The sequence below is a fragment of the Pezoporus flaviventris genome, unplaced genomic scaffold (assembly GCF_033815535.1).
Source record: "Pezoporus flaviventris isolate CSIRO_AGI_PZ_B2104156 unplaced genomic scaffold, CSIRO_AGI_Pfla_v1 ptg000046l, whole genome shotgun sequence".
NCBI classification, from domain to species: domain Eukaryota; kingdom Metazoa; phylum Chordata; class Aves; order Psittaciformes; family Psittacidae; genus Pezoporus; species Pezoporus flaviventris.
Window position 1 is genome coordinate 2,131,487 of NW_026892594.1, and position 24,773 is coordinate 2,156,259.

Here is a 24,773-nt window from a genome sequence, read left to right on the forward strand (position 1 = left end):
GATGCAAGGAAATGTTTAGGATCAGCACTATGTACCTTCTATTTGTTTCGTTAAGCCCCTCCCAGCCACCCAATCATGTAACTCAAATACCTGAAAGTTCCTTCAAAATCCCACTTTTGTCAAAACTCTGATGAATTTCAGTCAGGTGAGAGGGGTATTGAGGAATTCCATTGTGAGTAAAAGTTGCCCTGAAGGAAAAAGGTGCTTCAGGAAGTTATTTAGTTGTATTTTGTTCTGTAGGTATGGTAAGATGCGTTCCTGATCACATGAATGGGGATTCGAGTAGATATGAAAGACTTCTGATTCTTGCTTTAAGATGCTGCTATGAGTAAGGCAGGCTTGGCTGTTTTTGAAGAACATAAACCGAGTACCTCTTTGGCCTAAATTGCATGAAGCTTGATTATGAAATAGTATAAATTTCTTCTTTTTCTTTCTTCCATGCAAGGAAGGAAGAAAAATCAGTAAAATGCTTGCTGTACAACTTGTGACTGGGTGTTTTGATCCTAGGCGTTTATTAAACTAGATTGAGATGAGCTCTTAGGCAGAAGCTCTTCCCTGTGAGGGTGCTGAGGCGCTGGCACAGGGTGCCCAGAGAAGCTGTGGCTGCCCCATCCCTGGCAGTGTTCAAGGCCAGGTTGGACCCAGGGGCTTGGAGCAAGCTGCTCTAGTGGAAGGTGTCCCTGCCTGTGGCAGGGGTTGGAACTGGGTGAGCTTTAAGGTCCATTCCAGCCCAAACCAGGCTGGGATTCTTTGCTTTTTGGAAGACATCAAGAAATCCCATTTTAAGGAAGAGGGGTGGTCTGTAACTACAAAACCTAAATTTGGATGACAGGGTATGAATGACATAGATTCAGTCTTTCCATTTCTGACATAGATATTTCACATCATTATTGGTATCAATGAGCAGGTTAGTATTAAATACTGGCTTTCATATTCATCTGCTGGAATAGAAGACAGCACTTAACTGTTCAGTAAACCATTTTACATGTGCAATTGGGAAAAGAAAGAGGTGGGCAGATAGTAATTTGTTGAATCAGGTATGTATTAATAACAAAGGTGGAAGTTGGAAGTGAGGGACTTCCCCTGCACTCCTATCCGTTACTCCATTGTGATGATGTTCCCTTGAGGGATTGGTTCAGCAGCAGCAGTAAGATACGATAGCCAGAGAGGTATAGCACAGAATCTTCTTTCTGGGATCTTCATCATATGGTGTACTTAGAAACCAGTAGCTTAAAGATCAGATGGGGGGGTTATACCACTTTGGCAGGGCTCTTATAGGTGCCAGTTTTGGGTGTCCTATCCCCATTCCTTACTCTTTTGCTGTGGTAGGATACAGCTGTTCATGGCCAAGGAGATCCTCAAACCTGGCATGTCTGTAAGGTAGCATTAAGATATCTGGATTCATTTTAAATGGGCTGGTTAAGGTTGAACTAGCAAGTCTTGCCCTGAGCTCTCTGCTTGTGGGAAGCCAGCGTTATATCTCCATCCCTTCTCTTGCTGTCATGGCCATACTCTCCACTGTGGTCAGCTAATTCTGAGGAGTGTCAGAGGGTCTGAAAAGCCTTTTAGTGGCTCACTGTAGGGTTAGGAGTCGAGTTGGGAACATAGATGAGTTTCTGCGTTGTCGTTGATTCACGGACTGGTTTGGGTTGAAAGGGACCTTCAAGCTCATCCAGTTCCAAGCCCCTTCCTCAGGCAGGGACGCCTTCCACTAGCGCAGCACCTTGTAGCAAGCTTACAGCAAAGGGCACATGGTGTTTGGGCAAGAGTAGAAAAACCATCCCATCCCTCTGTAGTGTACTGAGCAGGCAAACTGGATGTGACAGCCGCTGTTTAAAGCCATCAGGGGCTTATCTTGTCATTACAAGCCCATTCTTTTTAAGTGTTAGGAAAACTGAGAGGAGATCTCACAAAGGTTCGTAATTCCAAGGGCAAGAAGACGACTTGAGAAGACTTAACTGAGCTTGTGTCAAATACAGGGATAATGTGCCAAAAATGAGATGCAAATGCGTAAGTGAGTTTTTTAGTTGAGTTTTGGGGCGTTTGTAATTTTGAAACCTCTAGAAGCCTTTTTCAGATGAAAGCACCATTTGTGGGAAGTATAATCCAGAAAGGATGAGGAAGGAGCTCTCTTCAGTCCCAGGCAACGCGAAAGGATTTCTCCACTGCCTCTCACAAGAAGCAGCTGCTGAGACTTCTATTTTGACACTTCTTTCCCTCCTTAGACACAACATCATTTCTCCAATGGAAAAGGCAACCGGCGTGTTTTGACTGCACCATTGATTGCGGGAAGGATTTGTTATAGCAATGCTGCAGGAATAATTTGGGGGACCTTGGGAAATCACTTAATGGAATTTGGTCCATGTCTGCATAATCTGACTTCTTTTTTTTTTTTTCCCTGCTAGAGTAATTGAAGATGCTGCTTAATAAACTTTTTATCAAGATTCCCAGTTGGTTGCTGCGTTTCAGAGGGTTGTATCTGAGCACACAAGTAATACATCTTGTAATTGTCTTTTCTTTTCCTCCCCACCTCACTTAAATCTGTTCCCTGGGGAGGAATCTAATGTACTGTAATGCTGGTGCCTTTTACAAAGTGACCCTCCTCATTACAATTTGTTCTCTTGAAGCTCCCTTGACAACAGATAAATGCACTGAGAATACTTAAGCTTCCTCTCCATCACTCTTTCAAAAATCTATTTCAAAACCAGTGTTTCATGCTGCCATTTCTATTCCAACTTCCCTAATGCTGCCTTTGGTGTCAAAACATACATGCAACAGATAAGTTTTAGTAGCTAAACAACTTATATCCCTGTATTTTCATGATAATTAGATGTGATGTGCTTATATCAATCCTTACAGTGAAGATTTCCAATGTATTTATGGCTTGTGACATAGAAACGTTGAGGATTTTCTGGGGCTGGAGGTGCCTTTATTAACTCTGCAACAAATTCAATAGCTGGCTTCATCTCATCCTCTCAACTTACTGGGAAGGGTTTATTATGGATGTTGGATCTTTCTTGCAGCTTGGTAAATTGATGCTGTATTTGGGTTTAAGGTGTGTCCAGAGGTAGGAAAGCATGATCCCATTGCAAAGCTTTTAGCTGGAAACAGGGAATCCTCCCCACCAACCAGCTTGTGGGGAGAATGATTTTCCTGGTGTAAGGGTTCATTAAAAACAGAACAAAAGCAGCGAACCAACAGAGCTGTGCACATGTTCTTGTTAGTTAAGAATATAGTTTCCTAAAGCTCATAGATTAGTTTTGTGTTTGATATGATGTAATGAATATTGTTTCTAAGGCTTGGAGCTTTTGTGTATTCTGAGTTAAACACTTCAATCTGAAAGAAACATCTGGAATTTGTTGTCAATGCTTGAATTTAGGTGTCTTCAGCTGCTGATAACGTATTACAGTGACTGTGCCAATGTCCTTCTGAAGTCCATTTAGAAGCCCCACCTTCAATGTCAATTTCCCTCCACCTTCTGTAGATTGAAACAAGAGCAAATGTACGTTCGGGATGAGTTTGGCCGCCTCCTGGAACGAGAGAGGATCTCTTCAAATGAGCATTTGACTCGAGCCATTCTCCGCGAGCGAGCTGCGACAGAAGAGGAGCGGCAGAAGGCCCAGCGCTTTGTGAGTTCAGAAGCTTCTATGGAAGTCTCAGATGTTTCCAACAACCGTGTCTTCATAGGGTCACAGAATGGTTTGGTTTGGAAAGGACCTTAAGAGCATCAGGTTCCAACCCCCAAGACTTCAGACTTGTTTCAAACTAGCGGTGGAAAAGGAAAGCGGAGCTGCTCCTGTGTTTTCTTTATTACTAGTTAATAGTATGTCATTTTATTTCTTTTTTGTCCAATATCCCTGACTTAGGAATAAGAAAGAGCCTTAAGAAATTAGGAGTTGATCCTTTCAGAAGGTTGCAAATAGAGTATGCCTTCTTGTGTGTGGATAGTATTAAATGTCTGTTTTCAGAGGGGGGAAGAGTAAGAAGGTATTCTAGGTTTATTTCCTTAATCTGATAATTCTATGTTAAGAAGTTGTAGATTACAAGAGAACTTTTCTAGAACTTAATTATTTATATAATAGAATTCTCTTATATTTTGTATTTATTAAACTTAAATAGGGAAGTTCAGGTTGGATATAAGGCAGAAGCTCTTCCCTGTGAAGGTGCTGAGGTGCTGGCACAGGGTGCCCAAGGAAGTTGTGAATGCTCCATCCCTGGCAGTGCTCCAGGCCAGGTTGGACAGAGCCTTGGGTGGCATGGTTTAGTGTGAGGTGTCCCTGCCCATGGCGGGGGTTGGAACTGGATGATCTTAAGGTCCTTTCTAACCCAAACCGTTCTGTTATTCTGTAAATGCTATTCTATTGTGTTTAAAGGGAGCCCATAATATACCTGGGCTACAAATCTGGCTAACTATAAAAATTTAAAAAGTATTGTTTTGAAGTCTTGTATGGGCTTGAAGAAAACAAAAAATTGAACTTTTGATGGTTGTCTCAAACCTTGGAACCAGCTTAGTGAAAAATTCTGTATCTAAGAATCATATTTCATTGGAGCTGATGGATGAAAATACTTCCTGACAAGGTAGTTATAAAATATGGCTGAAAAATATCCTCTGAAAACTGACCTTGTGTATTTCAGTCCATTTCAAATGTCTGTCAGATTTATAACTTCTTATATATAATGGTCGCTTCCTATATTGAGTCTGTATTGACTTTTCTTTGCAAGAATCATTGTTCTCTGAGGTATGAATATGCTGTTGCTTTTAAGTACATGAGTATAAATAGTAAAAAAAATGGTATTTTAAAGAAAAGCTTAAAATACTTGTGAACATTCCTAAGAAAATAGGATTATTTAGGTCAGCAACCATATAAATATGTTTGCCCCTCTGTATCTGAAATACGACCAAAGCTTTCTAAGGTGTGTTGGTTGGAAACACAATAAAGCAATCACTTCAGTAAGCAATAGCTTTGGCTGTGCTGTGTAAGGGAGAAATCCTTTGCTCATGTTATTTTTCCGTATAGCAATTTACAACCAAGCAAATATTACCTGAGTACACCTGAGTATTAGTAGTTCTTGCAGGCGTGTCCCAGTGCTTTTTCACCTCTATGGTTATGTTATTACTGAAGAATATGCTAAGCAAATGTTTAATGTTTTGTCATCTTAAAATACAGAAACAAAGGAGAATGAAGAGGAATTGTGACCTGTGTGCACCATGAGTCTAATGCCTTGAAACCTTGGATTCTTAACATTGTGCATGAGAGGGCAGGGGTTTGTAGCCTCGACCTGATGAGGAGCTAAAGATTTATAATGGGGAATATTACTTGCATAATTACCAGGGGGCTTTACAGCTTCAGTTCCTACTGTAGTTAGTACTGAGCTTTTGAGCAGCATTTGGTGCTGTTGTCATTGGCGTAAAGCTTGAGAGAGTTCTTACTGTAGGTATCACACTGGTTTATTTAGCCTTTATATCAAGTTTATTGGCAATTTTGACTTACTCTAGAATATTGAAGTTCTTCACTGCCTACATAAAGGAATCAAGAATTGCTGTTAACTGGTTTGGAACCTTACCAAGCCTGGGAACTGGTGTTTCAAGGTTTGTGGTGATGCTTTTTGTGGAGTTGGAAGAAGGACATAGAAAAGGTACTAATGAAATGACAGGAACACCTTAAATTCCTACAGGATGTCCCCTCTTGTGAAGGACAGCATGACTTGCTGCCTTTCCGTGCATGACATTTTAGAGCTTACTGTCAAACCCATGCTTTTGTGGAAGCATAGGTGTGTAAGATTTTGCGCATCGGGAGAGAAGCAAAGTATCTGAGCTCTGCTAGTGAATGATGTACTCACCGGTGTAGTCACCTCAGTTTTGATCATCTAACTGTCCCAGTCTGTGGGCCTCAGCACCCTCACAAGGAAGAGCTTCTGCCTAAGAGCTCATCTCAGTCGTCCCCCCAGCAGGTTAAAGCCATTCCCCTTGGCCTGTCCCTACAGGCCCTTGTCCCAAGCCCCTCTCCAGCTTTCCTGCAGCCCCTTTAGGCACTGGAGCTGCTCTAAGGTCTCCCCTTCAGGAGCCTTCTCTTCTCCAGGCTGCCCCAGCCCAGCTCTCTCAGCCTGGCTCCAGAGCAGAGCTGCTCCAGCCCTCGCAGCATCTCCGTGGCCTCCTCTGCACTCGCTCCAACAGCTCCACGTCCCTCTTGTGCTGCTGCCCCAGAGCTGGATCAGGACTGCAGGGGGGGTCTCCCAGAGCGCAGCAGAGGGGCAGGATCCCCTCCCTGAGCTGCTGCTCACGCTCTGGGGGTGCAGCCCAGCACATGGGGGGGTCTGGACTCAAGCACACACTGAAGCCGGGTCATGGGGAGCTTCTCATGGCTCAATACCCCCAAGTCCTTCTCCTCGGGACTATTCTCTATCCAGTTTCCTGCAGCCTGTGTCTGTGCTTGTATTTTTATTCCCATGGCTTCATTGCTTATTGTATCTCTCTGTGTTTCATGTATCCAAGGTGAATAGATAAAAGCTGTAAGGGGGGATATATCTGTGTGTACCTTTTTTTTCAGGTAGAATGAGTAATTTCATGTTCTTGTCAACTTCTACAGTAAGGTTGTGTTTTATCTAGCCCCTATTTGGTCTGTCAGATGTTTTTTTGTAGAGAAAGAGTGTTTCTGAAATGTCAGTGGCATTATCTCCAAAATTAATCCTTTTGCTGGTGCTAAATTGTTTAAGTAGTGCACAGGAGAAGAAATAGCAGTTAGAAAGGAGGAATTTTGCCTTCTTTGTAAAGGCTGCTAATTCAGTTTTAACAAATAGACAGAAAATTGTTAGGTTGAAGTAATATTTCCCATTCTTCCACAATTATAACACCAGCTGCTGCTTATCATGTCAGAAAGAAGAGATTTTGAAGTGTTTACATCCCCAGAATTAGCATTAACTCTTCATACACATAAAAAACCTGGATAAAATGAAGCTAAACCAGAAGCTAAATACCCTGAATTGCTTTTACATGGGTCTCTTCAGAGTGGAGGGAGTTTTGATGCCAAAACTTTTCTTTGCAGATGGCCCCTCAAACAAGGTGTCAGATCTGAACTGCAGTAGAAAACATCAAGGGAAATGGACAGTTTTACCAGTAACAGCTCTTCAAGGCAGGGTGTGATTCATAAAAGCTCTGAAGGAAACTCAGAGGTGATGGATGAGCTAATGGGAACTGAACTGCTGATGTGCTGTGTAAGCTCTTAGGGATGACTCCCTCGATACAAATGGACAGTCCTCAATACAAGTGGCTGATGGGATGTCAACTGCTTCAAAACCAATTCTGAGGGAGATCCAGAGGTTTCCAAACCACTAATTCTGATGTTTGTGCCAAACGACGTAGAAGTTACAATTCAGAGTGGAGTTTCCAGACCCTGAAATCCCTTGTTGGGTCAGTGTGAAGATTTGTTCAACTGTTGCTGCTTAATTGAGCAGAAATAAATCCAACTGCTGTTGATGCCTTTAACACCTTCAGATGTTGTTGTTGGCTTTGAAAAGTGACTCAGACATAGCTTAACTTTGCTTATCTGCAGGCTTTGGGTCTAATCTTTAAAGAGCAATGGTGATGAGACTCTGTGTGCTGAAGAGCCAGTGAGGTTTTGCATCTCTTCTGGCTCCTCACTGTTTCTGGCTGTGTGATCCTACTGCCTCCGTTGCAGTAGGACTGATATTTGATACTGAAATGAGCTGACTTGGGAGAAGTATTAGCCAGAACAAGCCCCATTCAGCCTGTCCTTGAACACTTCCAGGAATGGGAATGTTCAGGGCCCAATTGAATGGGGCTTGGAGCAACCTGGTCTGGTGGAAGGTGTCCCTGCCCATGGCAGAGGGTTGGAACTGAATGAACTTTAAGGTCCCTTCCAACCCAAACCAGTCTGTGCTTCTGTGAAGTCCACTATCCTTATTTTTATCTCTTGTCTATCAAATGATGTGACCCAGCTTGTTTTTAAGGGTTGGGTGTACACCAGTTAGGTGTAAGCAATGCTTTGCCAATGAAGAATTTCATTACCTTTTTTTTTCTACCCATTTCTATCTCTGCAATGCAGTTCACTTCTTTTTGTGTTGTGTCAGGGCAGATGATGTGGACTGGAGCAGAGGCATTACAAATCCAGCCTGGAGGCCTTTTTCAGATGCAGACATATCCTCAATATGCTTTACAGCTTGACTTCAGAAATAGCTCAGTTGAGGAAATTGCAGGCTGTGTATGGAGGGCAAGTTGTTGGGGGAAGAAGATGAAAAGCTCTTGAACTGGCCTTGCCACTGAAGAGTGGTTTTGTACCTTTACGTACGGGTAGTTCTGAGAGATGATATTTGCGAAGTATCCCTGAGTGTTTTCACCAAAGGACGGAGTGCACCACGTGCTTCAAGTCACAGTTGAGAAGTGCCTGTAGCAGTGTTCCTGATAACAAAGTATTTCTTCTATACCCTTAGCATGTATATGGTATTCTTTCTGCCCATCTCTCCTGAAAGAGGATTTCATAGTCACAGAATCACGGAACGGTTTAGGTTGGAAAGGACCTTAAGATGATCTAGTTCCAACCCCCTTACATGGGCAGGGATGCTTAACACCAGGCCATGTCATGCAAGGCTCTGTCCAACCTCGTCTTGAACATTGCCAGGGATGGGGCAGCCACAGCTTCTCTGGGCACCCTGTGCCAGTGCCTCAGCACCCTCACAGGGAAGAGCTTCTGCCTTATCTCCAACCTGAACTCCCCTGTTTCAGTTTGAACCCATCACCCCTTGTCCTATCACTCCAATCCCTAATGAAGAGTCCCTCTCCAGCATCCTTGTAGCCCCCTTCAGACACTGGAAGCTGCTCTGAGGTCTCCACACAGCTTCTCTTCCCCAGGCTGAACAGCCACAACTTTCTTACAAGTTAAGTCTTTTATTTCAATCTAGCCAGAAAGAATTTTGGTTCTGGTGTGGTCTTTAGCCAAGACCGTGCAGTTTGACGTCCCCATACTTCTGCCTGCTCCAAGAACACTTGTGTTATGTTTTATTCACGGCAGACCTGGCCTTCTTTGCAGCAGTTCTTATTGGAGATTGTTGCTTCACATCTAAGAACTGTGGATAGTTGGGTTGAGCAGAGTCTTGTTGAGTGGCTTTAAATGTGATTGCTTTGCCATAAATAGTTTATTGACGTTCCATCACTTGAGTCATTACGAGACTCGGGGTGAGATGTAGAGAATATGGAGTAAAAAAATCAATAGTTACCCAAAGTGCAGAGGACCTGTTGTATTTCCATCTCCCTATAATGACTTGGAGTTCACTGTTAACATATTTGCCTCACTGTGTGGACCGAAATGAGCTGTCATTAGAACCCTGTATGTTGGAAAATGGTTTTATTGAGTTGCCAATGACATTAGAGCCTCATTTCCTTTTGAAGAGGCACAGAAATATTGTTCTGTTCATGTGCTGCATCCATAACATTAAAATTTGATTATTGCCATCATTAGAAATCTCTGTCCTAGTACAATTATATGTATTTCTCCATGTATTGTTCCAGGCTTTCATTCGAGTGCCTGTTAGAGAATGAAATCTGGTTTTGCCAAGCTCTTTCTTTTTTCGCTTTGTAAATTATTCCCTACACCAGAAGGTCTGTTAATAAATTCTGCGTTCAGAAAAATCGATTGGGAAGAAGGATCCTTATATTGAAAAGCACTTTTTGCACCGTAGGTGAATGTGATAATCAGATTATGGGATATTTTTGCCTCTCAAGATCGCATTTGAGATGTATAATACTTTTACTTTCCTGAGCACCGAAATCAATGGACAAAGTGCCTTCCTCCATAGATTAGAGCTGAAGAGTGTTGTGTTATTGTCATAATTGAATACATGTTGTTGAAATAGTGTTTCACTTCTCTGTGTCTGAACTCTTGAGGTGTTTCCCCTGTCGTCCTTGGGTGGCTGCTCCTAGGTGCTACCTGCGTGTGCTCTACAATGACCTTTGCTTTAGTGTTGCATGCATTTTGGCCTGTCCTCAATTCATTAGCTTGATCAAGAGGATGTCCCCTACTTTCCATAAGCAGATTATATCCTGACCCTTCCTGCTCTTTCCAAGCAGTCCTTTGCTAACCATATTTTAAGGATGACTTCACTAGAAAATACCAGGGGGAAATATTACTAAATGAGTTAAGGCATTAGCTCTGGAGAGGGAAGGGGGCTGTTTACCAACCTGCAGTATTTATTACGTACCTCATTTAGCTCATTCATCATTTTAATAGAAAAATGAATCTTTTGAGATGATTCTGAAATCATTGGAGGTAAACTACATAGCCTGAAGCGAAACATGATTGCTCACTGTAGGGTCAAGCTGTTCCTGAGAAGTACAGAATGATTGGTGGCTATAACTCACAATCTATGGTAGTAAAAATATTACAGGCTCCTATTTGAGACTTAAGGGTTGGAAACCACATGGTACAGAATCAAATCTGGTGGCAATTTTGTCTCTTGTTCTTCAGTTTTAGGAGTTTGAAAGATTTTTCTCTTAATCTCTGAAAGTGGAGATTTTTGGAGATTTACTCATATAATTTTGTTTAGGATTATGTTCATCTTCATTACGGATTGTAGCAATAGGATAAGGGGTGATGGGTTCAAATTGAAATATGTAATGTTCAGGTTAGATCTTAGGCAGAAGTTCTTCCCTGTGAGGGTGCTGAGGCGCTGGCACAGGGTGCCCAGAGAAGCTGTGGCTGCCCCATCCCTGGCAGCGTTCAAGGCCATGTTGAACAGAGCATGGTCTAGTGCGAGGTGTCCCTGCTCATAGCAGTGGTTTGGAACTGGATGATCTTAAGGTCCCTTCCAACCCAAACCATTCTATGGTTCTGTCATTCTTCATGGTTCTGTTTTGCTACGAGCTGCTGTTCTTTTGATTTAGAAATAGTGTTTTTGTTGCAGCAAAAAGTCTTTCTTGTATCAGCACTCGTGTGATATGGACAAAAGTAACCTGGTTTTGGTTGTGTCTGTCGTAAAAGACAAGAATGGAAGGAGTTATTTTTGAATATTGAGGATGTGATCCATCTTTTTTGGGGGGGGGGGAAGTCATCCGACACTATTTCATAGGATCCCAGATTAGTTTGGGTTGGAAGGGACCTTAAAGCTCATCTGGTTCCAACTCCCTGCCATGGGCAGGGACACCCTCCACTAGAGCAGCTTGCTCCAAGCCCCTGTGTCCAACCTGGCCTTGAACACTGCCAGGGATGGGGCAGCCACAGCTTCTCTGGGCAGTCATCATAGTGACTCTTCATTTGGTTAAACGTAATGAGGTAATACCATGGTTGTGGCTTATGTCTCTTGTGGCACATGTGTCTTCTCTCAGTGACTCTTCCTCCCTCTCTTCCTGGCAGTTCTGTGGTAGCAGCGAGAGTTTGAGATAGGGATGTGGCTTTCTGTATTTTGTGGGATGCTAAATAGATGATGTGAAACTGTGTGAAAAAGAAGCTGTTGCTGTGCAAATGAGAGATGGATGATTATTTTTTTTCCAGCAATGCAAGAAATGGGTTTTCCTACCAAATGAGAAATGATTTTATCTGGACAAATAGATTTGCCTTAAAATGGTAAAGACACATTTATATGTCTAAAATTGCTTTTTTAATAAGAGTGAACAATTTCTCCCCCTCCTTGATGCAGTTAAACAGTAGAAATAATTTAAAACAGCCGGGGGGTGATACATGCTGTAGGTTGTAATCCCAGGATGATCTGTCACGTGAACTGTTAAGCAAATGTTTTATTTCATCTCTGAAGCTGCCATTAAGGGCTTGTGAGCTAGAATCATAGAATGGTTTGGGTTGGAAAGGACCTTAAGATCATTCAGTTCCAACTCCTTGCTGCAGGCAGGGACACCTTCCACTAGGGCAGCTTGCTCCAAGGCTCTGTCCAGCCTGGCCTTGAACACTGCCAGGGATGGAGCATTTACCGCTTCTTTTGGCAGCCTGTTCCACTTAGCTGTATCTCTCTTCTATCCCTTTACAATATCTGTTTGCATTTGAAGTATGTGTTTCAATGGACCAATAGAAATAATTTCCTCCTCCATTCAGTTTTTTACTTGGCAACTTGTTACAGTGATTTGTGGGATTTAATTCTTCTATGTGATGGTTAAGTTTGTTTTCCTGGATATCAGCTTGGCATACAGGAAAAGCACAGTAAAAACAGACAGGTAAGGTGCATACAGTGAGCATTTCTTTGTTTCCAAATCTCTCTTTGATTGTGAGAGGAATGTCTTTTGGTAGTCAAACAGCCTTTAAAACGATGCTATTAAAACATGCTATTTTTTTTAATTCCTATATAGCAAACCCCAAGATATTTGACAGAAACAAAATTAATCCCTGTGTTATCTCAGCATCCAGATGAAGATCTAGTGCTTTACAAAGCCTGCTGCTCCATCGATTTGTCCTTTTGGTCGGATTCAAATTGAGTTCATTTTTATAGATTCAGTGTATAATCCTCTTCTTTCTCCTCCCTCATTCATTAACCAATTTGTTCTTGCTACTCCCTTTTTATTGAATGGCTAACAAAATTGCTATGCTAGCTTTTCAAATGAATATCATCATTCCTTGTCGTGGATGGGCAAAAAGCAAGCGTATTAATCCTTTTTACAGGTAACTTCTCTTCTTCCAGAGAGGAGTCCCGTTTCTGCCCTCAAGATATTATGAAAAGAAAGGTTAAATCATGTTCTTCAGAAGTTTTGAGCACAAGGTTTATGTATAAATCACAGAACCATAGAATCAACAGGGTTGGAAAAGCCCTTTAAGCTCATCCAGTCCAACCGTTCCCAGCCCTGCCAAGGCCACCACTGCCCCATGGCACTGAGGCCTCTTCTCCACGGTGTGTGAACACTTGCAGGGACGGTGACTGCAGCCCTGCCCTGGGCAGCCTGTTCCAATGCCTGAGCACCCTCTGGAGCAGGAATTGTTCCTCAGCTCCATCTAAACCTGCCCTGGTGCAGCTTGAGGCCGTTTCCTCTTGTCCCATCCCTTGTTCCTTGGGAGCAGAGCCCAGCCCCTCCTGGCTCCATCCTCCTGTCAGGCAGTTGTAGGGAGCCATCAGGTCCCCCCTGAGCCTTCTCTTCTCCACACTGAACCCCCCAGGTCCCTCAGCCCTTCCCCATCACACTTGTGCTCCAGGCCCTGCACCAGCTCCACTGCCCTTCTCTGGCCCCACTCCAGCACCTCAATGTCTCTCTTGCAGTGAGGGGCTCAGAACTGAACACAGGATTCAAGGTGCAGCCTCACCAGTGCCCAGGGAAGGGGCACAATCGTGTTGTGATCATGTGTCACACACGCCATGCCCTGGCCCTGCTGCCACACTGGTGCTGATACAGGCCAGGATGCTGGTGGCTTCTTGGTTGTCTGGGCACACATACTCCTGTCCAGACTCCTTTGGATTATTTAGGGGCTGTTGGAGTATGTGCCCTTAGTCAGTTGTATGACAGAATAAAAGACTTGTACTAGGACATGACATGGTACAAATACATGCCATGGATTGAAATGTGCTTATCTGACAGAAGTCTTGAAATACAGTACAGTGTCCTCCATGTGATGTGTCCGTGCCCATGGCAGGGGGGTTGGAACTTGATGATCTTAAGGTCCTTTCCAACCCTAACTATTCTATGATTCTATGATTTCTACAAAACAATTTACTGTGACTTGAGACCCTCATTCTGACTTCCATATAATAGGTGTGTACTGTCAGGTTAGGTTAATTTTGGCTGGACAGATAATCCCATGTCTTTCCTTTAGAGTACTCTTGTTACCTTCCCTCCTTTGGGTTGAATTAGAAGACTTAGGAGAAGAAAAGTTGGTTGAGGGATGGAGGGGTTGGAAATTGCGAGCAATTTGTTTTACTAATGACCACCTGAATAATGAATGCAAATCCTGCTATCTGTAACTTATCTGAGGCCTCTTTGATGTGGAACATGCGTATTTTGTTTAGGAACAACAGCTGAAAGAAGGGGAACAAGCCAAGATGACATTTTGGAAAGGATCTAGCCACCTATATTGATGAGTGGTCTTGATGTTGCTGTTGTATCATTTCCACTCTACTTCTATATGTAATATATACTGGCTATAATCAGGACTCTGGCTATTCAGTTTAAAGCAAGTTCTGAGACAAGGGCCCTTCCTTTTGAAGTATGGAGCTGGAAATGTATGTATGTATTAAAATATATGAAAATGTATGAAAAGTACGGAGGGTTTGTTGTGTGTAGCAGTAAGATGACAGAGTGGTCCATGTAATGTTCCTTATGGCTTAAGTTGATTTTGATTTTGTAGACATCCCTTTGGGTTTTGTATAACTCCCCTTAATTTCATATAAATCCCATTTTATTGAGAGGGGTTGAGTATCTGGATGCTGAGTTCAGTTGACAGAGCGTGTTCAGGAGTAAGTGGGCATGTTCTAACATCTTAGAAATCCTGGAATAATGGAAAAGCTCTTCCTACTGCCAGATCTGTTGTCTCCCTCTTTTCCAGGCAGTTTTGTGATGATGGTATTTCTTGGGAATGGAAAGAGTGGGAGGAGGAGTGGAAGAGATCTTGAGTTTCCATGTAACTAAGGAGAGGATTAGACCATGTCCCACCAACTTTTATATTCACAGCTATGCCCGACACTGGGTTTTACACTTGAGGGTACTGAAGGGGGAGACACTTCTATGTCATGGGCAGGGACCCCTTCCACTAGAGCAGCTTGCTCCAAGCCCCTGGGTCCAACCTGGCCTTGAACACTGCCAGGGATGGGGCAGCCACAGCTTCTCTGGGCACCCTGTGCCAGCACCTCAGCACCCTCACAGGGAAGAGCTTCTGGCTAAGAGCTCATCTCAGTCTCCCCTCTGGCAGGTTAAAGCCATTCCCCTTGGCCTGTCCCTACAGGCCCTTTCAATATTGAACCTACAAAACATTTGGTTTTTATAACCAATTTTGAAAGCAGAACCTGGTTTCAGCTGTCAGCTTTGCTGTTTAAATTATAGGAAGGAATGGGAGAAGTTTGTCAGCTTTCATTGTTGGGAAGCTACGGCAGGAGAAGCTGATACCACTTGCTTGTGTCGCTGCTACGTGGTTAATATGGCTGATACAATCCGGTTGGGAGCTTGGCAGATCCACCAGCCTGTTTGTATTGTCTTGTGTGATGGTTGAATTCAAATCACGTTTGTAAATACATAAAAAACTCTCATTACTTCTCATTTTCCTAATTATCCTGCAGATAAACAGTGGGGATTGTGACATTAGGAGAAGTAAGTGGCTTATGATTTTGCTTTGGAGAAAGAAACTCTTGCTGTTCCCTCTTTCCCCCCCCTTGGGCTAGGCAGCAGTAATAAATGAGCAAGTGCTGAGTACTTTATGATAGATAGGTAATGGTGCTATGCCTGAGCCAACAGGCTTGTTTCTGCCGCAGCTGTCAGGATTCAGAGTCATTAGCATCCCTTTATGGTTGCATTTCCAAGTCATTTCTACTTTAGCATACACAAAGGAAAGAAGCTATGACACTGAGAGGAGAGTTTTAGGTGTAGGTGAATGGTTTTGGCTGAGTGCAGTGGTGGAGTATGTACACATGACGGGTGTCGGTGAATTGAAGATTATTAAAGTAGTTTTAGAGGTAAATACAGGTTGACTTCGAGTCCATTTCCTACCATGTGCCTATCTTAAAGCCTTTGAATAACCCAAGAAGGAGCTTTCTGCACTGCTTTGCTGGGTGGTTCCTATATGAATAGCCAAAAAACTTCTGCAATGTTTTCTCAGAGGGAAGAATATTACAGTGTGCAGTATATGTGTATTACTGTATGCAGTTATAGCAGAGTCATTTGTAGCATGAAACTGAAGGGCCACCAAATAGTCAGGTCATGACAGCGATGGTTTAGTGCATGTGCTAAGAGAAGTAGTTCTGTAGAACATCAGTCAATGTTTTAATGCTTCTGAAGAAGGAAAGGAGTGTTGGAAGGAAGGATAATGAGTGGATACTGTTTCTCTCTTAGTAATGGGGTGTCTTCTAAGTACTCTCAGATAAGTGGGTCAGTCGCATCTTTGTTTTACCTTGTAATAACTCATTTAATAGTTTAATTTTCCTTCTCGCTTTTATCTGCCTGTTTGAACATGAGAAGAAAAGCATCCCATGGTTATTTCTTTTGAAAGTAATGATGACGGAAGAAGATACTGAACTTGAAAATTATTCTTTGAACATGCTACCTGCAAGTGAGTTATTGTAGAGCAGGAAAATAATGCCAATAGTTTTCTTTTGTGTTCTATTATGTCTTAAAATGTATGAAGACAGGCTGAGAAAGTTGGGGCTGTTCAGCCTGAAGAAAAGCTGCGTGGAGACCTCATAGCAGCCTTCCAGTATCTGAAGGGGGCCTATAGGGATGCTGGGGAGGGACTCTTCATTAGGGACTGTAGTGACAGGACAAGGGGTAATGGGTTAAAACTGAAACAGGGGAAGTTTAGATTGGATCTAAGGAGGAAATTCTTTCCTGTTAGGGTGGTGAGGCACTGGAATGGGTTGCCCAGGGAAGTTGTGAATGCTCCATCCCTGGCAGTGTTCAAGACCAGGTTGGACGAGGCCTTGGGTGAGATGGTTTAGTGTGAGGTGTCCCTGCCCATGGCAGGGGGGTTGGAACTGGATGATCTTAAGGTCCTTCCCAACCCTAACTATTCTATGAGTCTATGATTCTATGATTAAAACTTCATTTTGAATTTTTATATTAAGATGCTTCACCTTAAGGAAGGTTTTTTAAGGCAAACCCTCATTTATTTGAGATAGATGTTCTTGCTTGTTTTCTAGTTTTACTTCCTTATTCTTGTTAGTTTTTGAGGCTTATGGCAAAACTAAGCTGATCTAGAAGAGTAGCTTCATCATCTTGCAGCCCTCCAGTAGAAAGCCAGTGGTCAAGATCTATCAAGTAGAAATGTAGTTAAGTAGTTTGTATCAAGGAAAGAGGGTGACCATGTAATTGCTGTGTGTCAGTGTGATAGTGTGTGCTTGCCTTCACGTGGGGTCACAAACCATGAAGAATCAAAATGTATCAAACATTTCACATCCTTGTTTTGTTGATTTGGGGGTTTTTTGATGGTCAGCTCTAGTCTATTAGGGGAGCAGATACACTCAGCCTTGAGGGGTAAGAGATGCTTAACTGGAAGATGAGCATGAAGTATCCTGACAAGTCTGAAATGCATTGATCCACTAATACTGCGCAGCATTTCCAGTGACATCTTACTGGACGAAGCAGATGCTGGAAAACCTTCACCCTTTTATGAACAGTGGCTAACTGGTTGTTAGAGTGGATGTTACGAGTTTGTATTGTCATTATTGCCCACTTTGAATTGCTGGTTGCAGTGTGCTCAGCCACATGATAACTTTTGCCTGCTTGCCTTCTGTAGTACTAGCACACAGTATATTTGTGTGTGTGTGACAGCACTATTGGCTTTCAACAAGTAATTAGGAGTATTAAGCTTGTAAATTCTCCTAGAGGTGGTTACTTTTAGAGATTAGATATAATTGCATATATATCCTAAAAAATAAGGCTCTAGTCATTCTCAGTTGGGTACCTGGATCTGGTGAAGTAATTTGATTGTATTGGTCTTGATTTCTGTACCCTTGACTTGCATTGTAGGGATGGGATATAAAGCATTAACTGATCTGAGAGCACTAGAAATGATTTTTTTTCATTTAATACTTAATTTGCATTTGTATGCCTCATTTTAGAGGCCTGTAGCGTCCATTGGCTGTGGAATATAATGGCAAAAGCTATGTAAAATCGTCTGTTCAGAGAGTGCTGACAGGTTGGTGCCTGAGAAAATGTAAAGGTGATAAATATATTGGATTTAATGATTTCAGAAACAGAGGGTTTGGAGCTGAAGTTCAACAGATAAGAGATATCAGGTAAAATAACCTGTGAAATGATGTTGTTGCTATCTTACTATTGGGGTAGCTTATTTGACAGTTGTTTTCTCTATTTAAAACACTGAATGTTCTTCCTTCTCTTCATCTTTCCAATGTCCCATGAAAAGAAAGACGTTTACGTTCATGTAAGATTTTAGATACTGGTGACAATGTTATTACTATTGTTCCATGCGAACTAGTGTAGAAACCCGGGATGTTAATCTTGTCATGCCTTTTGTAAGCTTTACAAGTTATCCTGAAAACAAACAAGTCTTGACAGTTGGGAATTCTGAGTCAATCCGTGTTTTGTATAGGAATATATTTGGGGTTTGGTTTTATTCTTTTTTAATGTGGGTGCTTCCTTCCCAAATTCTGTTCTTATTTTCTTAGACATGTGTTTCTATTAAACTTTTCCCAGTACCCCAGTTCTTAAACCTTCTGCCTCTTCCCACCTCTGCCAAACCTGGTAGCTTCCTCCTGCCCTTCCTCAGTCCATTCTTCATTTATGTCCATATATTTGGGTGATTTGTCTCTAGTTTCAGCTGTCTTTCTCTGCAAAAGAACCACCAAGCAGCCGCTAACCCATGGCACTGAGGTGTGTGAACACTTGCAGGGACGGTGACTGCAGCCCTGCCCTGGGCAGCCTGTTCCAATGCCTGAGCACCCTCTGGGGAAGGAATTGTTCCTCAGCTCCATCTAAACGTGCCCTGGTGCAGCTTGAGGCCATTTCCTCTTGTCCCATCCCTTGTTCCTTGGGAGCAGAGCCCAGCCCCTCCTGGCTCCATCCTCCTCTCAGGCAGTTGGAGGGAGGTAGATGCAGAACACTATTGCCACTAATACATTAATAATGTACTAATATATAATAATATATTGCCGCAGAACACTGTTGCCAGGCTTTGACAAAAATGCATTGAATCTGATCAGTGTTTGTTCTTTTGTGGGTTTTTTTGCTGCTGTTTTTTCTCCCGGAGGCTCGCAGACATGGTGAAGTGTAATTTGATTTTACTGGGGGTAGACGGAGGAGGTGCATTGAAATCGATGTGGTGGGCACCGCTCTCCTGGCAGCTATCAGATTCCTTGGAAACTGTGGGAATGCTCAAACTTCTCAGCAGAACAAAAGGAAATATTATTTATTGTTAGTGAAGGGTTTTCTTTCTTTTTTCAATGGGGATGAAATGAATTTAGCTTAGGCCCTCAGAAAAGCTGGAGATGAAGCGTGCAGCATCCTTAACTCTTTTCTTGGTTCTGCCACTCCATAGCCTGGGGCTTTGTGGAGTGGAAAATGAATGGAAAGTAAATTTATTTTGTGCAGAGGTTGACACAAGGCTTTTGTAGAGGTGGTGGAACAGTAAGGAAATAACTGCTGCTTTTCCCAATAGCTGACGCTGCAAGTCTGATCAATAAAGTGGAGGAAAAATACACGAGTTCATTCACAGAGTAAGCTTTAGTGTCAGTTCAGGTTTGCTTTCAAGTGTGTGATGGTTAATTATGCAGAGGATGAACAGATCTAATTAGGGGAATCTCCTGTCTATGCTGCCTTAAAAGCTTAGTATTTAGATTATCTACTGCGTGGAGGCCTTGCTGTAAGGTCTTACCCACAGCATCGCTGTGCAGTCAGTTGCAAGCAGAGGTACCTTTTCCTGCCCGCGTTTTCAAGTAGTTACAGGTGTAATCGGCTGTGCCAGAACTTTTCACCCTCAGATCTCTTTCTAATGGAAGAGAAATAGGTGCTTTTAGGATGCGATTCTGACCTGTTTCAGGTGTCAGCTTTTATGATGGAGATGATCTAGTTGAAGTGTCCGTTTCTCTGTGTATGGCTCGAGGGGCTGTAGCTGAAATGTGGTTCTCTTCTTTGGGTAGGCATCTTAATCAATGAAGGTGATTTGCATCCAAACCATAGAAATATTGTAGTGGTGCCCACATCCATGTCACACAAGGTTATAATAAATTAGAAAGAATTAGATAATAAATGAGAAAAAGAGTTATAATGAAGAAAGCTGGAGAGGGGCTTTTGACAAGACCCTGGGGTGATAAGACAGGGAGAATGGCTTTAACCTGCCAGAGGGGAGACTGAGATGAGCTCTTGGGCAGAAGCTCTTCCCTGTGAGGGTGCTGAGGCGCTGGCACAGGGTGCCCAGAGAAGCTGTGGCTGCCCCATCCCTGGCAGTGTTCAAGGCCAGGTTGGACACAGGGGCTTGGAGCAAGCTGCTCTAGTGGAAGGTGTCCATGCCTGTGGCAGGGGTTGGAGCTGGATGAGCTTTAAGGTCCCTTCCAACCCAAACTATTCTGTGAATCTATATAAGAACATACTTGTTTTTTGTAATCATTTGTGGAGAATTGGTGGGAGTTAGCAGTTTTATAGTCGCTTCCTTTCTCCTTTGTGATGTACATTCTGTAGTTCTGTTTTTTTTTAAGCTTTTAACTATTTACTATTAAAATCCCTTTGGTCCCCTGGGAAATCACAAATCTCTATTCACACACGTTCCCCGAGATTGGAGCATGTTCTGTCAGATTATGGAGTGAGTGACTGTGGCCACAGGGGAAATGAAAGTTGATCTAAGTGCATCTTCCCACAAGGGTGATTTGGATGTCACAGTGTCAGGTTGTCTGCAGTTTTCGCTACAAGGACTTCCTCAACCTTCTAAAGGGCCTAACAGCAGTCCTGTGATGTGATTTACTTGAATTTCATGCAGTTCAACAGTTCTCGGTAGGATACTGTGATAGCACTTGAAGCAAAAAACTAAATAGGTGGTATAAATAATGCCTTCAAGTTAGAGTTTATACAGAACAATTGAAAAGTAGTTGCATGTCAATTGGGGATGGGTAGAGTGCAGTGCTGAGAGTGGAGCTGACAACAAAACACAGAACTTGTACTACTACTGAGAAGAAAAAAAAGCTATTTTATACTCCATTAAACTGTTACACATCATAAATAATTTATGCTTTGCTTGCTCTGTTCTGTAGCAAAGATAAGCCAGTCATTTTAGGAGCCTTTTAATGAGTATAATAGTGTTCCTGGCTTTCTCTGTTACTGAAACCCTGTTCCTCCACTGTTCCCTTGGTCATTATATGTATGTAACTGGGTTAATTGTAGGAATACATTTAAAAGTGAGTCCTTGAGTCTTACTCTGAATTCCACAGGTATCTAAGAATTGCTTGAAAATATATGTAGCTTTGTTCAGTTTATCTTGGTTATTTCTGTCATTACCAAAAGGGGGTAAGCACCTTATGTAATGCTATGAGGATGTCTGTATCCCTGGACTGGAATATTCATTATTACCCCAGTTTATACTAAACTTGTAGATAATGTGTATATTTCCTCAGTCAAACTTAAAGGTTTTTTTTACTGTTTGGTGTTCTTAAATATATCCTTTGGTTTGTTAGTGAAGATTTCATACTTCCCCTTTAGCTTAATGATCATTGTAAACCATTGAAATTCCTCAGCGATAAAAATAATCTTTTAGCCTACATCATCCTTAAAACAGGGAGTTTTAAAGTCAGGTTTGACTCTGATTTTCAGACTTGTAGATAACCAGCTCTCTATTCAGACGTTAATATTTGTCTTTGCTGCTTCTGAGCACATTCCTTGTGTATTTTACTGGAATGTGCTACATGTCCTGAAACTCTAAATAGCTGAAATGGTGCTTCACTCTGAGTTGCCTCATTTGCTTTTGATAATGCAAGCATCAAATGTGCAATTCCTAGCAGCTAACAGTCTATTCAGATGAGCGATTCGCTAGAAGAGTCTTGGACTCCTCTTTCTCTCTCAGTGACGCTGCTGGAGTTAAGCCTGAGTGCTGTTAGTAGAAATTACAGTTCAGGGTTTGGTATAGGCCTTAAACTTCTACTTGAAAGTTTTCTGCCATGAACTGAAATGTTTTCACAAAGAATATTCTTTCTGACAATCAGTTCTTCTTATTTATTCTCCTACGCAAAAAGCAGCCCGATACTCCACTTTTACAACTGATAGAACAATTGCTACTTCAGTTTAATGCCATTTTAGCATATTTAGTGTTGAATTTCAAATGGTGGCATAGATTTCATTCCTTTTCTTGGTGTGTTCTTCAAAATATTTTTGAATAGCATTAATAGGTCTTGGCAATTTAAGCATCACCTTGTCTTGCGATAAAAGAATAATCAAGTAGTTTTGGCCTCTTTGAGGGTGTGTAGTTCTCTCTTACATTTCCTTTTGTCATTACCCTCTCTTTAAAACATTTGAACTTTGCAAATGGGATAAAATCATGCACAAAAGAGTTGAGAGAGAATGAAATTCCTGATGCTGTGCCAGGAGATTACTTTGACTAGGAACTGTCCTCTGACAAATCAGTGTTCGTTCCCTTTATGTAGTACATTGCAGCAACAGCAACCAGCATATTAAATCTTAATCAAGAACAATGTTTCACTAATTACAGGAGCGAGTTTCTATATTGGATAAATTGCTGTTTGTAAATGTTGGATTATATTAACTAAACCAGCTAATTACCAGCAGCAGAATAAACATAAGGTTTGCTAAAAGCTTCCATCCGTAGCTTGGAGCAGTCGCTGCTGCCTCATACTTGAGTCAATGTGGAAAATAAGGTAATGACATTATAAATACATTTCTAATGCAGGACAATTTCTTCTGAAATGCATGTAAGTATTATTGCTTTGCTATGAAATATGATTTATTTAATGCATTTCAGCCCCCATAATATTAAGATATAATTGAGATGGGGAGGGAGGGAAATTGCATGCAGTCAGAGTCTGCATGAAAGTGAATCATGGACTAAAATGGTTGTAATTTTCAAGGCACTTAGGGGAATTGTGAAATTTGTATAATGCAGTCTTTGGTTTAACAAATGGGAAGAAAACAACGGTCCAGTCTTTCAAGTTGTATTTGACTTCAGATATGGTTTTGTATGCTAATGGAAGTCTGGCTTGGGATGAATCAAGAGTTATGCTAAAATTCAGCCCCCCTCTCGTGAGTGAGAAATGGATCCAGATCTGTTGGAGATGGACTTTTGGAGTGAGTGTTCAGTAAAATAGCAGACAGCGGGGTATGATTCAGATAAAGCCACTAATAACAGCCCTACAAAGGGAATGAATGATAACAGAAATGATGCTGGTGATCCTAGATGGCAAGCATTTAAATGGGGCTGGGAATTCTAATGATTATTGCTTTCAAAAGGCTGAAAATCACAGGTCTTGGCTTTATGCTTTAATTACCTACAAAACAATTGCTGGTGATTTCACTAAATCACAAACAAGTAACACCAGTAACAGCAGCTACGCCTGAGCAATTCCTGTTTTCTTGGTTAACATCCATCAGACTGTTTAACCAAACATAAATTGCCAGTTTGAAACAACGGGGTGGTGTGCATCGTCTTCAAGCGTATATTTGGGTTCAAAGATGTAGTAGAACTCGTAGTAACCCATAATTCTGTGGCAATTTTCACTCGATCCCAGTAGATGATAAAATTAATGCTTGTAAAATAAAGCCGTTTTCAATTTTTTGATATGTAATAATTAAAGTTCTCTTGAAGAAATGGCTTCGTGCTTTGAAGGCATCTGTAATTTCATCTGTGGAATATATTAATAATCCCACAGAATATAAATCGTACGCCATTGCACATAACTTTGTTTGGCACTGAGGACTGAAGCTGAAGTGGAAAGTCAGTCGATGTCTCACCCCTATCATTTACTTCCTGGACAGACTCCAGTCTCTTTGAGGAGCATCTTACAGTAATATTAGTGGAAATAGTTAAAGGCTTCAGGAGCTCCTCACCTTCATAGAGGTGATTGTCCCTCACCAACTGGCCTAGCAGCAATTCATGTCAACTTCCCTAATTTGCTTTGGGCAACATCTATTTGCTGAAGCAGTTGAATGGTGTGAGCTAAACTAATTCTTCCACCACTAGATCCACAGGAACAACTCCATAAGCATGACGGTGGCATCAGTAGCCTGTTCAGTGGGAGCAGCTAGACTTGGAAGATGATGTTGAGTCTCATTTGACCCAAATGAATTTAAATCTCTTTGAATGATTAGTTACTTTGTGAGTAGTAAAGGATGGAAAATTCTGTAAGCCTCTCTAATGTTCATAGAATCATAGAATGGTTTGGGTTGGAAAGGACCTTAAGATCATCCAGTGCCAACCCGCCTTCCATGAGCAGGGACATCTTCCACTAGACCATGTTGCCCAAGGCTCTGTCCAACCTGGCCTTGAACACTGCCAGGGATGGAGCATTCATCACTTCTTTGGGCATCCTGTGCCAGCGCCTCAGCACCCTCACAGGGAAGAGCTTCTGCCTCATCTCCAACCTGAACTTCCCCTGTTTCAGTTTGAACCCATCACCCCTTGTCCTATCACTCCAGTCCCTGATGGAGAGTCCCTCTCCAGCATCCTTGTAGCCCCCTTCAGACACTGGAAGCTGCTCAGAGGTCTGTTCTCCAGGCTGAACAGCCCCAGTGTTCTCAGCCCATCTTCATACAGGAGGTGTTGCAGCCCCCGATCATCCTCCAGATTGCTGGATATAACAATTCCTTTAAGAAAGGAGGACTTGGAGGCTGACAAGCCACATTGGTTTTATTTTGTTGAATTAATCCAAAAGCATGGTCAAAGTGAATAATAAACCAGAAAGAATTGGTAGCTTGGCTGAAAGACCACGGCTCCCTTTGCCTCTGTACACTTCCTGTATGCTGTTGCCAAGAGATTTTGTGAGGATTGATTAAAATAGTTTGAAATAAGGCACTGTCTGTAGAAGTTCAAAGTAATTGGTCTAAGTACTTTTATTAATAAAGAGAGCTTCCATAGAATGAATTCTGTCTTGGGGGCTCTCAAAGGGCTTTTACAAGTTCAGTATATAATTAAGTATATTATCTCACACTATTCACAGCAATATATTTTTTTGATGTG

General features: G+C 42.1%; 1 protein-coding gene across 4 annotated transcripts in view; it reads left to right on the forward strand.

Moving 5' to 3' along the window:
- Positions 1 to 24,773, forward strand: part of CHCHD3 (coiled-coil-helix-coiled-coil-helix domain containing 3) — a 167,920-nt gene that overhangs the window by 41,856 nt on the left and 101,291 nt on the right. For 2 of the 4 annotated variants that reach the window (XM_061467975.1, XM_061467976.1), the window contains exon 4: positions 3,485 to 3,653. In XM_061467975.1, coding sequence (XP_061323959.1) covers positions 3,485 to 3,653 — 169 coding nt within the window. The remainder of the gene's footprint in view (positions 1 to 3,484; positions 3,654 to 24,773) is intronic. The other 2 variants (XM_061467977.1, XM_061467979.1) reach the window with 1 other exon arrangement.